At 37.5% G+C, this 16,113-nt stretch overlaps 1 protein-coding gene across 4 annotated transcripts in view; it reads right to left on the bottom strand.

Annotated features, from left to right (window-relative positions):
• Positions 1 to 201: 201 nt before the first annotated feature.
• SLC35B3 (solute carrier family 35 member B3) overlaps positions 202 to 16,113 on the bottom strand; it is a 33,852-nt gene continuing 17,940 nt past the window's right edge. For 2 of the 4 annotated variants that reach the window (XM_071452273.1, XM_071452256.1), the window contains exon 10: positions 6,128 to 16,109. In XM_071452273.1, coding sequence (XP_071308374.1) covers positions 15,959 to 16,109 — 151 coding nt within the window. In that variant the 3' untranslated portion in view covers positions 6,128 to 15,958. Of the gene's footprint in view, positions 222 to 6,127; positions 16,110 to 16,113 lie in introns of those variants that run through there. The other 2 variants (XM_071452269.1, XR_011683196.1) reach the window with 2 other exon arrangements.

The raw sequence follows: 16,113 nt of genomic DNA, 5'->3' as shown, positions 1-16,113 counted from the left end.
TGTTTTGCAACTCAAGACATCCTTGATTTTCCTTATTGGTCTTTCATAGGGACTGATAAACCAAACAAAGCAGGTGCTTCTGTGTAGCAGCAAAAGTTACATCTTTAATCAGAAGGAGATTATGTGGCTCAGCTCTGTACCTGTGCATTTGCTGTTGTGCTGTAGTGGATGCAGAGCAGACCATGAAACCAACAGCATCTTTGCCCTGAAGAGCTTTTAATCTGAGGGACAAGGAGAAACAACCAGTCATACATATAATTACTTTGCCATAGGAATAAGGCAGTTTCATCTGGCCGATTACAAGGATAAGTATTTAAATGAAGAATTCAGGGAAAGAAAGTAATTGCTTTATTGAAATAATGGCAGGTACCTGGGAGGAGATGCATAAAAAAGACTACAAATGATTCATTAGGCAGGAATCAGAAGAGACCTCAAACGCACATCAAGGAGTTTTTCGCTGCATTCAGATGAAGCCAAAAGTTGTCACTTTATAATTACAATTTTTTTTTTTTTTAATTCAGATGGAAAGTGTGTAAAACTGCTGCATAATCTGCACTTTTGGCTCTCATCCATGCCATGGTCTAGCCACATTGTGTAGAAATTCTTCCTGTTTTTCTTCAAGGATTTCCTATTTTCTGCTAAGGATTAATGTCGTCTGTCACTCAACAATATATCAAATGACCTAATTTACCCAGTAAGGTAAATATTAGACAATGACCAGAAATACCACTTGGTAAAGTAACAGTAGAGTCTAATAACAAGGGGTTTTATCAAAACAAAAAACCAAAAAAACTAAAACAAAAACAAAAACAAAAAAAAAAAAGAACACTGGGTAGTTTCCATTTGATTCCTTTTAAGGTTGGAATGGGTTGAAGTTTACTTGAATTCAAAGAGATAAAATCAACTAAATCATACTCTGTCTGTGGGAATTAAAGTCCATGTTGTCTAATAAATAATAAAGGGAAAGTTTTGAAAACCCAAGAGATGTGAAAGAAAAAAAGAAGCATAATGATTAAAAAAGAAAGAAGAAAGAAGAAAACAAGCAGAATGGAGGAGACCTAAAATAGGGAAACTGTGAGAGAACACAACATTTTGGAGAGGGCCTTCTGTAAATGATATTTTTTGGGTGCATCTTCCATATATGTTCACATCTTGCAGAGTTCATTCAGGCTAATTGAACCTAGAATGTTTTTAGAGGTTATTTTGCTAATTACTATATTCAGAGCTTCCCATCAACCATGCAAGGCTGTGCCACTTCAGGCCATTTGATATATCTCAGCCTACTGGTAAAACTAGCAATAAAATTTACTTAACTGATAGAGTCAGATCAAAACTAGCAATACACTGCTAATTGCAACAATCCAATTTAGAAGTGACAAACCAGCCAAGGAAAAGTTAAGCATCAGCACATGATAGCATTTTTGACCTTCTTCTGAAGGGCAACACAGCATTTTGGTAAAAGTATTAATGTGAGTTAGATTAGGGTTACAAGTTGCTCTGGGAATTGCCTGTCAGCTAGAAGTAGAAGAAATGATGTCTATTTTACTGAAGTCCAGAGATATAAATTTTGTTGCAGGTTGTGTGAAACAGTTTCCCTAGAGAAACAAACATTTTTACATTTTTACATTATTTAAAAATGTAGCCAGGTTTCCATCTTGTTAAAGAGGGCAAAACCCCTCCAAAAGCTCCTGCATGAGTTCCGTTCTCAAAGGGTGACATAGGAGCATAGTATGTGGTGGTGGAAAAAAAAAAAAGGAAAAAACAGAGAATGTTTAACATTCAGAATTTGTCCACAGCTGATAATTTATTGGAACTCATCTGTAACAAGGTCTGGCACTGATTTATAAGTTGATTTGAAAAATAAATAAAAGTGATAGAAACCTGCATTTGGTTTTAATGATAGACTGTTGCAGCATGAAAAGTAAGGATATGAAACATTGCAAGGAAATTAGATATTATGCCCTGAAGACAACTGCAGCTACCAGCCCATTAATTGTTAGATATTTATTATTAAAAATTTCTTTTCATGAGTGACTGCAGAATATTTGCACTCTTAAAGTTGTTGAGTTCTGACATGAATGAAGCATATGAAGCTCATTTTTTCTCCCCTCTCTGTGTGTCCGTGTGTTTGTGTTTGTTAAGCTGACAAGGTAGCTGACCCAAGAATGTGATGAATCTTTCCTGCACAAACCAAACACACAAGTCCTGCTTCTGAATTGAGACTGAATAGAATAATGAATACTGGGAAGTTTGCTACTGTTCTGAATTTCAATAGCAAGGGGCTTGGCAGTGCTTGGAAAATAGTCTTTCTGAAAGTAGAGAGGGCCCAGCTCTGTTTCCAGTGAGATGAACAGCATCCCCCAAAAGCTTTGACAATCAGAAGGATAGTGTATCATCTCCTGTGTGTTCCCAGAGCTGAAGCAATTATACACCAAGTGCTGCAGAAAAGGAGAGACAGGTAATGAGTCAAAACCAGCAGTGTATATTTAAAGAGTAAAAAAGAAGGGAAATAAAATATCTCTTCAAAAAGTCCTCAAAAGTTCTTGGCAAACTGAGGCATTATATCATGCCTTAAAAATACAGAGGAAATCCAATGAAATGAGCTCTGAAACAAACCAAGTTCATGGAAAGGCAAGACTTTCTAACACATCCTCCTGCTTCTCCACTCCCACCTTAGAAAACTGCCAGCAGTGATGGCCTTGTGACAAAGCAGTATCTAAAGAAAAGAGCACACACAGGAGGCACAGGGAGGTGTGTGAGTGTTGATTGCCACATTGACCTGCTGAGTGCTGACTGTGGGTGTTGACCTACCTGTAGGAATACAGATACTCACATGCCCTTTCTTTTAAAAGTATTTTGAGGAGAGCTAAGGAAAATGGGAAAGGCACAGGGAGAGAAAAAACATAATGTTTTATTATTACGTGGTTGTTAGATTGTGTTAATATCTAGACTCCCAAAATATTGCCTACATACATAAAGAGAAATTGTCCCCATTTCAATCTGCCTATGATTTACCTCAGAATTTCCTATGAATTATTAATAGCAGTTATAATAATTAAGTATGCTAATAATGTGACTACAGAGGCTTAGTAGACGAAGATAGGATTTAAAATCCTTGCTACTTAGATTGTCTGAGGCAAACCATGATGAGCCTGAACAGCATTTGGATCATGAGAGGCAGCTATTGACTCTCACCAGGAAGCAGTACATGCCTCCTTGTTCCTCTTTTCCCTTCAAGGTTGTATTAACAGTTTATCAGCATTTCTCCATCCTCATTTCACTTGGAAAACACTCTGTGAGGTTTCTACACAACAGGACTTCTGAAAGCAGGGATGTGTTCAGCTCCTGCTAAAAGGTCTCTGGTACTTCATCCTTGGGATGTGAACATTTCTCTCTCTATAATGAAATATAACTTACATTCTACATTACTGTTCTTTCCTTGCTGATATTTCTGAGTGGTTTCTAATGAAGATAAAATCAGGGAGGCCAAGACTTCCTCTTCAGAACATGGATTTAAAAAGAGAGGAACATTTTATGCAGTGCAGAAAAAGGCAGCTATTAAAGAAGATTCACAGTTATAGGCAAATATATTAATAGTGGGGTTAGCTCTTGAAATGAGAATTTATAACATGCTTTAACCTAATCCCTCATTAAGATAATTTATTCCCACCCTCAAGGTCTCACATCACAGCTAGCACTACGCAAATAATTAGTAACAAACAATTAATTTGATCAATTTCAACTCCTCTTTTAAAATGAATTGCTAGCCAGTGCAGTACAATTTTCTCATATATATTTATAATTTAACATTATTTTCCATTTTTTGTGACGTATTTGTAGCCTGTTGTTTATCCAGGAATAGTTGGGTGCTTGACAGTAGCCAGTCGAGGCATTTTGAATTTTACTTGCTGAACACCCATGCTTTGAGGATTCAAATATTATTTCCCCTAAATTGAGTACAAGAACCTTTTAATCCAAAACTCACAGATGACAATGGTAGCTCTTTGCTCTGAGGTCACATTGCCCAAGAGACTCACAGCTTCCTTTGTAGTAAGATGAGAGGGAGACCTGTTTTTATCCTGCTGCTGAGAGAGCATTCCTGCATAGTGAAGGTTGCAAGCCTAGGTGCTAATTAAGGAAGCCTTAGGAAGTTACTGCACCAGAAGCATTTCCTGATGAAACTCTATCAAGCATCCAACACTTGCTGAAGTACTGACTATGCTTTTTGCTCATCTGCCCTTCTGCCTGCTGTGGAGAAACCTGTGGGAGTCTAGTTAGTAAACGTGGCATCCAGAGGACTGAAAGGCTGTGAAATGAATTGGGGTCTCTGACACAGCCCTATCTGGGCCACCACAACAGCCCTGGAAGGTATTTTCAAACTACTTTTTTTCATGTTATATCAGTCAGAATGAGAGCAGTTATCAAGCTAATGAAATTAATAAAATAAATAATTAATAAGACAAAGGAAGAGCAATACAGAGGTTATGGTACAAAGGCACTGGGCTGGGATCCAGCAGGTCCACATTAGAGTCACTCTGTTTTCTTTTCCTCTGAAGTGGGGAAAAATATATTGTCATTTTTCACATGAGGCTGACTGCCTGTTGGTTTGGTTTGCTTCCCATGACAAAGGTGACTTTGCACCACAGGGCTGTTTGCAAGGCAGAGCTGGGTATGTGTTACCCCAACACAAACAACCAGAGCTACGTGGTTCAAATAACCTCCCTAAGACAAGCACTGTAAATCCAGAAAATTCAATTGAAGTTCCACTTATGAAACTATGGGGAACAAAGCAGAGAAGGTATGTAAAGCCCTCAGTCTCACCTCAGAATGCAGAGACGTGAAGCTGTAACTATTCAGTGACAGACAGGCATTTTAGATCTTCAAATTAAAGACTTTTAAAACACCACTATGCATTTTTCCTTCAGCGTTTTATCCTTTGCATGCTTCGATGCAAAGCAGGGAAAAGGTGTGGGCTGTTTGGGATAGGAGGGCAAAGTGATAAACTGGGCTGTTCTGGTTGGGGATACTTATAACCTTCCCACAAAATTTATATTCTGTACATTTACATTATCAAAATGTGAACTCAAATTTAATTTAGCTCAAGACTCCTTAGGATAAACTATTAAAATCCTGTTACATTAATGCCAATTAAGAAACTCTACTAAGTACTAGCACTTAATATTCCTAATGAAGGCACCATTAAAATTTAAAAATCCTGAACACTCATGCAGACTTTTACTCCAAAAAAAAAAAAAAATGGCTAGAGCAAAATCAGAGGAAAACAAGTATGCATTTTGACAATTTTTTCTCCCATTTACTTGCTGTTTTAGAGGACTTTCAGAGTGGCAAGATCTTAAAAGGACAGGTAAAACAAAATCCTGGTATTTCTCTGGATTGAGAATGCTCTCTGGAACCCCTGCTAAACAGCCATGCCAGCCTTATTCTGGAGGAGTAACAGAAATGTGAAGATCAGATTCCCAGGTGCTGATGCTCCAACTATAATGCTAGTAAAATATAAAGAATAAAATTGGAAAGAATATTTTGTGCTGATTCTATTTTGTCCTGTAAAACTGGTAAGATACAATGCACCTTTAATATAGGACCTACATAGAGACCTAATTCTTTTATTTCAGTTCTCTCCTAGCTATGAAACTGCCCAAGTAAATTATGTTCCACAATGTGGTGGGAAAGTGCCCATCTTCTCATCCTCTTATTTAAACCTCCTCTATGAACTTGTAACATTACAGCCTTCTCAAGGAAAGGGACTCCAGGAGTCAGGATGACTGGTGTGGTAACTGGATCACTGGATAAAGATCTATTCCAGCACTTAACTAAAAATGTAACATCTTGTCTCAGATCAAACAGTATTTCCAGTAAGACTGAATTGTTTTTTCCCAGCTTTTGTTGTTCCTACCTTTTCTATCACCAAAATATTCCCTACACTTTCCCTAAGGATGAAATTTGTCCTCAGCCCAAGCCAAATCATACACACAATTACTCCAGTTTGGCTGTTGAGTTTGAAGGAATTTAAATTGCTGAAACTCAGCCCCAGGGAGGAGGTGGTTGATCTCATTTTGTGGTAAATTGTATGTTTTTGCTTTTCTTCAAGAATTTCTTCTAGTCTCAATTTGTATACACAGTTTCTTTAATTGTTGTCCATGCTGCAAAAACACACTAATTTCATGCATATTAAACATATGAACTCATACAAGTGTGCTGTTCTCCATTGGCAAGGCAAGGTCTCAAATACTTTCTTTTTCTTCAGGAAAGATGTTATTTTTTGGCAGAACAGAACTAACTCTGTTTCAACAGGAGATCCCAAAGATATGAGATTCTGTTCTCTTCTGAAATGTAAGTAGCAGTTACAGTCTTCTTGCAGTGAAATAACAATACATCTGCAGTCCATGCAGCTCATATGTGTCAACAGGCTTCATGGTACACTGTGCAATGCACTACATTCAATAGGATTTGGACAAATTTGTAGTTAATACACTTCTTGCAAACTAAAAATACAGATTTTCACAGATAGCTGTGGAGAAACAGGGCGTTGTGTCTGAACAGAACTTTATTAATACATTGTTTAAAAAATAAGATGCAGTAGTGCCAGACACAGACTTCTGAGCAACAAATACAAGTAAATCACTTGGTTTGCTTTTGGATACTAGAATTCCAGAGGCAAAGAGATGAAATTAAGTTAGACTCATAAGTGTCAGTTATTTCACTGTCAAAATAAATCTGCAATTGACTATATGGTAGTTAAGAGAGCCAGAATGTAGCTCACACTTTTAACAGAAATGAAATTATACCTGATAGAAAAATGTGTTGGTTTTGTTTATTGGTAGGATATTATAACAAGTACAAATTCAGACTTAATATTAACTGGTTTAGCAGAGAGGGGAAATGTTCATCCCTACAGCAGTGGGCAACTCACAGGCTACTGGTACTGCAGTTTTGATAGCTGGATATTAAAAGACCACAAGCAGGGGGGCTTTGCTGTGATTTTTTCACCATTTTTTTCTGCTAAAGAGACTGCTGAGGTTATGAGGCTACACATGTATTTAAGGAAGTATTGGCTGCATCCCTCTGCTCACTCCCAGATATTCTCCAGCTCTTTGCAAAATGTAACAGTACAGGTCACAGACACATCAAAGCTGCTGCAAAGTATGGAAGAATGTGATTTTATAATGTCAGCTATTCCACAGTGACATCCCATGTGCTCAAAACATATGAGATAATTTATGGGTTTTTCCAGTGAGAAGTGTGCACAGATGGGCAGTTCCTACTGTGTGGAATTTTTCTGAGTCTCACATCACAGGAATTTGTGGACACAAACTCTTTGCTGTCTATCATCCATTTTAAGGAGCAAAACATTTACATATTTTTGGGGATCTGGTCCTTATTTTTAATAATTCAAGAACTTTGCACAAAGAAACATAGTCCATCTTTGCACAAAGATACATAGTCCATGTATCTTCTGCTCAAAAGGAGAACAAAATGAACATTCAATAAGGGCATAGTTGCCATGGTGAAAGGAATACAAAACAACAAAAAAAATCCCGCACAGTACAAAATTAGTAACTAGGATGCGAGGTTTTTAAATGTATTCTCCAGTTATGAGAAACTGAAAAGGGTAAGGGGAGAGGAGCAAATATGGAGATAAAGCCACAAGCAATTTAATGTGGGTTGCACCTCTGACTAAAATAAAACAACTTTCTCCCAAAGGCTCACATCCCCATGTAGCTACCTCAGCTCTTTTTCTGTTGCTGCCTTAAAACATCAAAGAGCAGAAAAATCAAGCTTTTTGCAAGAAATTACAGAGGTAATGGATGTACTGCCAGGCCTCCCTGCTGTGGCAGTTTGGAAAGGATGATGCACTATGCACCATCTTATTTGCTGTTGTGATGAGTTTCAGACATGTACCATTATTTACTACATGATGTTGAGAAAATAATGCAGGTTAGCAATTCTCTTGAAGAGAGATTGCAATAATAGAAATGAAGATGGACAAGAAGACATGCAGTTTTTACTGTGAGTCTCAATAAATAAACTAAACAGAGGATAAAAGCCTAATATTGAAAACTACTTATAAATAATCCCCTGCACTATAAAATTCTAATTAGGAAAAATAAAACAAATTAAAAAGAATCAATCTGAACTCCCTAAACTGTGCAAAACACAAGTATCTGCATTTTCTAAAAAACACACTTTAACACTCTAAGTCATTAGCAGAAAGAGAACAGTTAATCTGATCAAAAAACCACGGCCCCAGAGGAAGAAATCTAGCATATTGAGGAAATTGCACACTAAATTATAAAAGGCTCCCTTTAGCCACTTGTGTACCTACCAAACACTTTTCAGTAATTTTCAGTTTTGCACAGATGTTCTCAGATTTGGAGGACCTGCACTGAAGATGACTGACAGAAGCCATCCTTTTTCCAGTCACAAAGTCTCAGCATACCCACATCAAGCAACATACATATTTAAGATTAATCTGTCTTCACTGTGGATCTCCATAGACAGGAAGAGAAGCTTTCCACAGAGAGAGGCAGCCTTATGCTCTTCAGTAGTTGTTGAATTTGATATTTTCAGAACAGTAGAGTAGTAAAGGCTCAATAGTATTTAAATTGTCTTCAATTCCTTTGAAAAATCCCTGTCCTGAGCCTTAGTTTGATTACTGAAAACTGCTTTGTATCTGTCACATTCAACGTTATGCAATGTAAAAGTAGGATGGCCAAGAATTAATACTTGATTTTCATTCCTTTCTTTATCCTACCCCAGTGCAGAGTGCAGAAATATAATCTGGTAAAAGATGTCACATTGCACCTTTCCAATACACAGCTACACCTGTTCTCCACGCAAATTTAGCTCTCAGTAGGAAGAAAGCTAGCTCTCTTCAATAGTGATATTTTTACTGAGATGCCAAACTATGTATCATTTGTACACAGCCTATGCGCTTCAACTTCCTGGAAAAAAACCTGAATTCTCATCAAAGATTAGATTCTATTCAAGCTGTGATTTGATGCAAAATTTACCAAGTCTAAGAGGGTCGATTATTCAAGCAGCCTTTACCTATGTGCCTGGGGATCCAAAAGCTTCAGGCAATAAGTGGTCTCAGACCTGGCAAGCATGCAAGCATGATAGCTTAATCTCAGGCTGTTTTAATCCCAGGAAAGATGAAGTCTGCAAGCCAAGCTTGTACAGCCAGGCATGAGCTATTTATTAAGAATAAGGAGTCCAGGGAAATTGGGTGTGACTCAAAGTAAGGATTAGCTACCTTTAAACCAGTTCTTATCTACAAAGTTACACAGAATTTATTTTCTTTTATATATTTCCTAACAGTCTTCATTTGAAGAGGCCAAGCACTCACTCAATTATTTGTCTATAAACTGCACTGCACAGGACAGTGCAAACTAGGTATACAGCACTACCAGCTGTCAGCTTGAACTGCTTATTAAGGGCAACTTTTAGTGTATTTCTCACTAAAAAGATTTTCCAGTACCAAAATTTGGATAGTACATAAAATGAATAATCCTAACTTAAGGCTAAATCAACAAAAGATTAAAGGCATGTTAAAGCCTAAAGAGCTTAAATTCTGCTTGTTGCTGCCTGAAGCCTATACAATCTCTTCTTTATGCATTAAAGCCTTCCAGGGGCCTCAAATCGCCTTTGAGAACATAGACTAGTTTGGTTTAGAAGAGACCTCTAAAGGTCACTTGGTCTAACCCTCTGCAATGAGCAGGAACACCTTCAATTAGATCAGGTGGCTCAGAGTCCTGTCCAACAGAACCCTGAATGTTTCCCGGGATGGGGCATCTACCACCTCTCTGGGCAATTGTTCCACTGGTTTGCCACTCTCATTGTAAACAGTTTCTTCCATATATCTAATCTATATCTACCCTATTTTAGTTTAAAACCAGTACCCCAGCACAACAGTCCCCAATAAAGGGTTTGTGCATGTTCCTTGCAGACCCCATTATGTACTGGACTTTTGCACAGATCTGCTCCCATGAATGCCTGTTACTACAGAGTTGTACTTAAGTGGAGTTCAGACTCAGGTTCTGAACAAGTGAGAGGGCATCTACTACAGCTGTCCAGGTTCATGCATAATGCTGACAAGAAGGCAGCAAGCAGCATAGCAGCACTTCCAGTGTACCTGCAAATCAGGTGCTGCACTAGAGCAGCAGAGAGCTTTGCAACCTCTAAATGTAGAAAATAAAAAGCAACTTTGAACTCCTTCTATAATGACGATATCAATTTCATCTACAAGTGTCTTGCATTTGCTCAGTCGCATACTCTTGTTTTGCACTGAGCAGCAGTTACCAAAGGAAGGTGTCTCTCTCCCCACGGGATTCTGCTCTGGAGGTACTCCCTGTGTAGCCAGAACCACACTATCAGGCGTTTCCAGAATGGCGCTGCCAGCTCCAGCAGTTACTGCAGCCAACTCAGAGATACTCGTTTTAATCATATTTATTAACAATTTGCAAACATGAGAAAAAGTGGAAGATAGACAAAGACAGCAAGGTTAAAGATCAGAGTGACGGAGGTTGGAAGGTGCCTTTGCCCCTGCTCAAAGCAAAGCCACCCACAGCCAGCTGCCCAAGACCATACCCAGTTTTTGAATATATCCAATGATGGAGCCTTCTCAACTTCTCTGGGCAATCCATGCCAGTGCTCAATCACCTGCACAGTAAGAAAGTATTTCCTCTATTCAGAGGGAACTCCCTGTGTTTCAGTGTGTGCCCACTGCCTCAGTGCTGTCATTCCTGGCTCCCCCATCTTTGTGTCCTCCCTTCAGTGTTTGTACACATTGATGGAATTCCCCCCAGCCTTCTCTTCTCCAGGATGAAAAATCCCAGCTCTCTCAGCCTTTCCTCACAGGTGAGATGGTTGAGTCCATCATCTTCTTGTCACTTTGCTGGACTCTCTCCTGTAGCCCCATTTCCCTCTTGTGCTGGTGAGCCCAGAACTGGTCACAGCACTACAGATGTAATGAAAATTACAATGTGAAATTTTACACTTAAACGTAAGTAATAAAAAAAAAGGAAGCATAAAACTGAGAAATCTAACAAAGAAAACATCTAAAAAGTAGAGACAAGCATTACTAACACATCTCAAAAAAACTAGCATAACAACACAATCCAGGTGTAGAGAAGTGTTAAGTCAGCATTGTATTCTAAGCCGACTATTTGTGCATGAATATTCTTTATTGAAATAGTCTTTGCTTCTCTACAAGAGAATGGCAAAGTGATACAGACCCCACAATGCATCATTATGCTTAATTCCTCATGTGATGACAATTCCTCATAGTTTTCCCATGGCAGCAGCTTTTGACTAGTAGCAAGGTGAACCAGTCACCTTAAAGTGAAGGATATTATGCTTCTCCTAAAACTGCTACTGTCCAGCTTGCTTCCACAGAGGTGCTCACAGAAAACAACAAATCAACAAAAAATGACAATGCAAAAAACTTCAAATAAAATGCAGAAAAAGCTATTTTATGGCTGCCTTATTTTCCCTTTAAATTGTACTTGTACAGAACAAGGAAAAGAAACAATTTAACATCTCTAATGCTGGGGGTAACAGAAAACTGACCTTACATTGGTACCATTTCATTTAAAGTACAGACGGGCTCTGCTGGACTTGGGGCACATTGGACTTAGGGTATTAACATCTATTCCTTGCTCATCAGACTTACCAAGGCAACTTTGGGCAAGATACCATTTATGCTACATCTCTGAAATGGAGATAGGGCTTTCCTGCCTCATAGGCAAGACTGAAATTATTCTCTAAAAGCTGAAACATCAGGAGTTTTATATTAAATATTAAAATTAATATAAAGACTTTAAAACAGGTAAAATGTAAAAGAAAACCCCTTCCACTAAAAAATTCTGAGCTGTTAACTAAACCATATAAAAAACCCCTCCAGAAAAAAAGTATTAATCCATTTAATTACTTCCTTAACTTGTGAAGTTTACTTATTATTTCCTGCCCTCCAGAGTATACATGCAATTTTATACCTCTTTTCAGAACAGTAAACAACTCAAAAAGTTTCCATGATTGAACAAGCAGCAGTCAAACATGAGAGAGGGGCTTGTTTGTGCCTGGGAGCATGGGAGGCAGAAATATAAGAAACAATTAAGACATACCAGGTTAGTGAGGAAGGCACTTATTAAAGGGAAAAAAAGAGCACTTGAAATAATTTATTTCCTCTTCCTCTAGTTCTCGCAGGCAGGCAAGGGAGAAGAGAGATTTTCTTGGAAGATGGAATGAGGTCAAGGAGTTAACTCATATGTGCACTCATCAAGACCTTTCCAAAAATAATGAGAAGTATGAAAGATTTTTTCATGGAGAATAAAGGATTTAAAGTAATCACCCAGATGGTTATAAATGTTATCAAACAGAAAATCTGGAATGTGACCAACCTACAACAGTGTGATGTAAGCCCTTAAATACAGGAATACAATCCTGAAACAATCCACAGAGCATAAACAGAACATGTTAAAAAAGAATTTCACATGCAAAAGCAAGAAATACAATTAAGGAAGTCAAGTAGGAAAGATATAAAGCCCAGGCTTTAGCTTAAAAAGTTTGGTAAGTTCAAAGCACAGGAGTGGTAAAACAAGATGAAGACAAACAGTTTAATGCAAGATCAGGAAACACTGTAGGTTTGGAGGGCAGGGCATTAGTTCTTCCACACTTGTATTCCCACACAGGTAACTGTGTAATCAGCAGTTCGGCTGATACTGAAGTACTGAAACACTGAAGAAATCCACTGCTCAGTCAATTACTTCATTACTGAAGTGTGCCCAAAAAATTCAAAAATGTAATATGAAAGCAACTGCAAATGCATGCTGATTTAGAAAAACAGAGCTCCCTCAGCTATCCAAAGGAGGCAGAAGCAGGTATCACAGAAGTAGATTCCTGACATCAGAGGAGATACTGGTCAGACTTAAATTTTACTCAGAATTTCAATGCTGTTATAACTAATTCCTACATCATAGACTTTTTTTATAGAGAGGAAAAAGTTGTGTAGCACAAGAATAAAAAGCAACTAATTCACATTATATTTAGATAACAAATTTTCTGGTGAGAGAATTGATTGGCTTTTTCCTATAGTTTCACCATGCCTACTGCAGAGCCCAGGAAACAGTAAGTATAAAATGCAACAGTTACTATGACCAGCCTTCAACACTGGGAAGGGTTAACCAATACCCCAATATAAGTGCTCTTACACAAAAAATAAATAATTTACAGGTACTTTGTGGACAAGCCCTTATTCATATTTCATAGACGACACAAAACCAACATACATACACAGTACAGAAGACTCAACCCCAAAATTTTGTAGTAAGAATACTTGCAGGTTTGGAAGGTTTTCTAGCTTGCGTGCACTACGAAGCTTATTAAAAAAAACCCCCACAAACAGTAATTCACTGAAATGAAGGTTTTCTTAAAGAAGGCATCAAACTGCACAGACCATGATGTGTGGAAAATTATAAACTACTCTCATTTGTGTGTGCATTTTCTTTAACACACATATTGTTGATTGGCAAGTACTAGACTCATACCTATGAAAATAAAGGGTTAACTCTTAAATCTATGCTATTAACAGTAAACCTACAATATCCATTTGTATATAAAAATAATTTTGAAGTACACCAGTAAAACAAAACATACACTTCTACAGTTAAGAAAATGATAAAAAAATAAATCAAAACTTCCCCTAACGATAGCTCATTAACTCAGCCCTGTATACAATAGAAAATAAATTAAAAGGTGAATTATTCTGATTACTATTCTCTTCAAAGAGAGACAATAGAGACAAAACTGGATTATATTAGCTATCCAGAAACATACATACTATATTTGAATTCTAGTCAGAAACTTTGTGAGTGACTTCTCATCTATTTAAATAAAACAGATGCCAAATGAATTATATTTACTCTGACTTTCTGCATATGTTGTAGCTTTCACAAAATTTGTTTTTCTAAAGGTTAATAAAGTTTAGCAACAGGCAGAGATTACGGCTGGCAGAATGAGGACTGTAAAATTATCTTAACCTCACTGGAAAGACCAACTTCATTTACTGAAAAGAATGCAAGGGAATGTAAGAGTTGATAAGTATTACAGGGAAAGAAGTGTATCAATCCCCTCGATTTGGTCAAATGCACTCTTACACTTGAAATTGGAATGCTTTATTATACCTTACCATAAAACTTGGGCTGCAACATGAAAATGGACAGTCATGGCAGGCCATCTGTCTCCTTCAAGGTGTCTCTGTTCATCAAATTCTTACCTCTCTACCTCATCCAGGACACAATCATGCAGGAGCTGGGAATTTAAAACCCGAAACTCTTCCATGCAATAAATTCTCCTGATTTGGCAACAGTGTGCGTTGAGAAGCTTTGCTGACACCCCAGAGAAGTGTCAGCACTGGAACAGTGCAGTTATGTCAGCACTGAATACTTCTCTTGTTCATCCATTTGTGCTCAGCTGGCTGTTACTCCATGCTCTATTCCATAACATATTTAACATGGCAGATGCAAGCTACCAAATAAATAAGAAAAATTTAAGGCACATTTTGTGTCTGTGCTTTGATTACAAGCTCCTTTGAACAGCAATTCTTCTTAAGTGTCTGAAAAACATTTTGTATATCTCTAATACTTTCATCAACTAGTATTTTTGACAGAAGGCCATCCTGTGAGATTTTTTAATTCTCAGTATGTTCTTTCTGACTATATATTTCTATTATCTAATTAATTTGTGCCTAAGTTGAAAGAACACACACCAAGATGCATCTAAGGGACACAATAACAAAAAAACCATGACCATGTAAGAACAATGATTTGTAAGGTGATTAGTATTTTTAAAGTGCTGTTGTTAAATATATAAAATGAAAGGATGGCAAGTGATTCAAAAGCAAGTTGACTATAAAAGAAAGAGCGATAAATGGACTTAGTCTTCCTAAATTCATGATGAAAAAGACAGACTGGTAGCACATTGTCTCCTCCTGTCACTGAAGAAAGAAAACTGTAATCTGTACCCTAATCCTCTTAACATCATCAGAAGACCACACAGACTGACATAATACATATTCCAATCACATTAGCTGATGCTGTTATTATTTACCCCCATACTGAAATTGAAGAATTTTGATTTGATGATATAAATTTAAGAACTTCCATGTCTCTTTATACCACTATCATAGAGAGGGCCACAGGCCACTAAAAATGATGTATCTGACCACAGATTAAGCAAATAACAGTTTCTTACATCAATGTTTCCATCTCACCCCATTCAAGCTTAAAAGCCCATTTCCTCCTAGCAAAAGCATGAGTGTTGACAGCACAAACTCAATCTCAGTTTTGTGACTTGCAAGCAATACTCAAAAAGAGGAGCACTAGGATTTCAATAAAAATTTCAATTATTAAAATAAATATCAAGTTCTGTGATGATCTAAACAATAACTTAAACAAACCCCAACATTTTTATTTAAAATGTAAAAGAGTGACAACATAATGTATTCTAAACCTTCCACCTTTGAATTCACGATTTGGTCAACCAGTTGGTGATTAGTACAGTATTACATTTAAATTACCCCACCTAGACAATTAACAAAGAACCACTAATTTCAGATCAGCCACATGGCCAATATTATTAAAATGCCCAAACCAGTCTTCTACTGTGTCTCACTTGAGTGCAGCTTCTCAGCAGTTTGCCAGGAGCTGCTGTCCTTCATTGCTGATAAAACCATCTGGCAATGGCCTACAACACCATTTGTGATGAATTCAAGTGCTCTGAAGAAAGGGCTCATGGAAGTGTGCACTTATAGCAATCTGCAAGCAGACAATATGCCTTCAGCTCCTTTGGTTTTAATAACATTCCCTTTGGAAAGTGAATCAGTTGAAGACTGTTCTAATAAAATAGTAAGTCAAAGTCTAGACAAGGCATGAACCACTGTCTATACAGTTTGTGACAACGTCCTTGATTTTCTTTCTTCCACACTTTTTTTCCAAAGACCAAGCAGTGAAGGCAGTTTGATTTTGTCCATATTCTTACTGTAAACATTAAGAAATATACCAAGGACAACCAGTAAGCCTGACCACACGTACCTAA

The sequence above is a fragment of the Agelaius tricolor genome, unplaced genomic scaffold (genome assembly GCF_023055355.1).
Source record: "Agelaius tricolor isolate 1412-34295 unplaced genomic scaffold, bAgeTri1.0.p SCAF_2, whole genome shotgun sequence".
In the NCBI taxonomy this organism is placed as follows: Eukaryota; Metazoa; Chordata; class Aves; order Passeriformes; family Icteridae; genus Agelaius; species Agelaius tricolor.
This window is presented reverse-complemented; position numbering and strand designations above follow the sequence as displayed.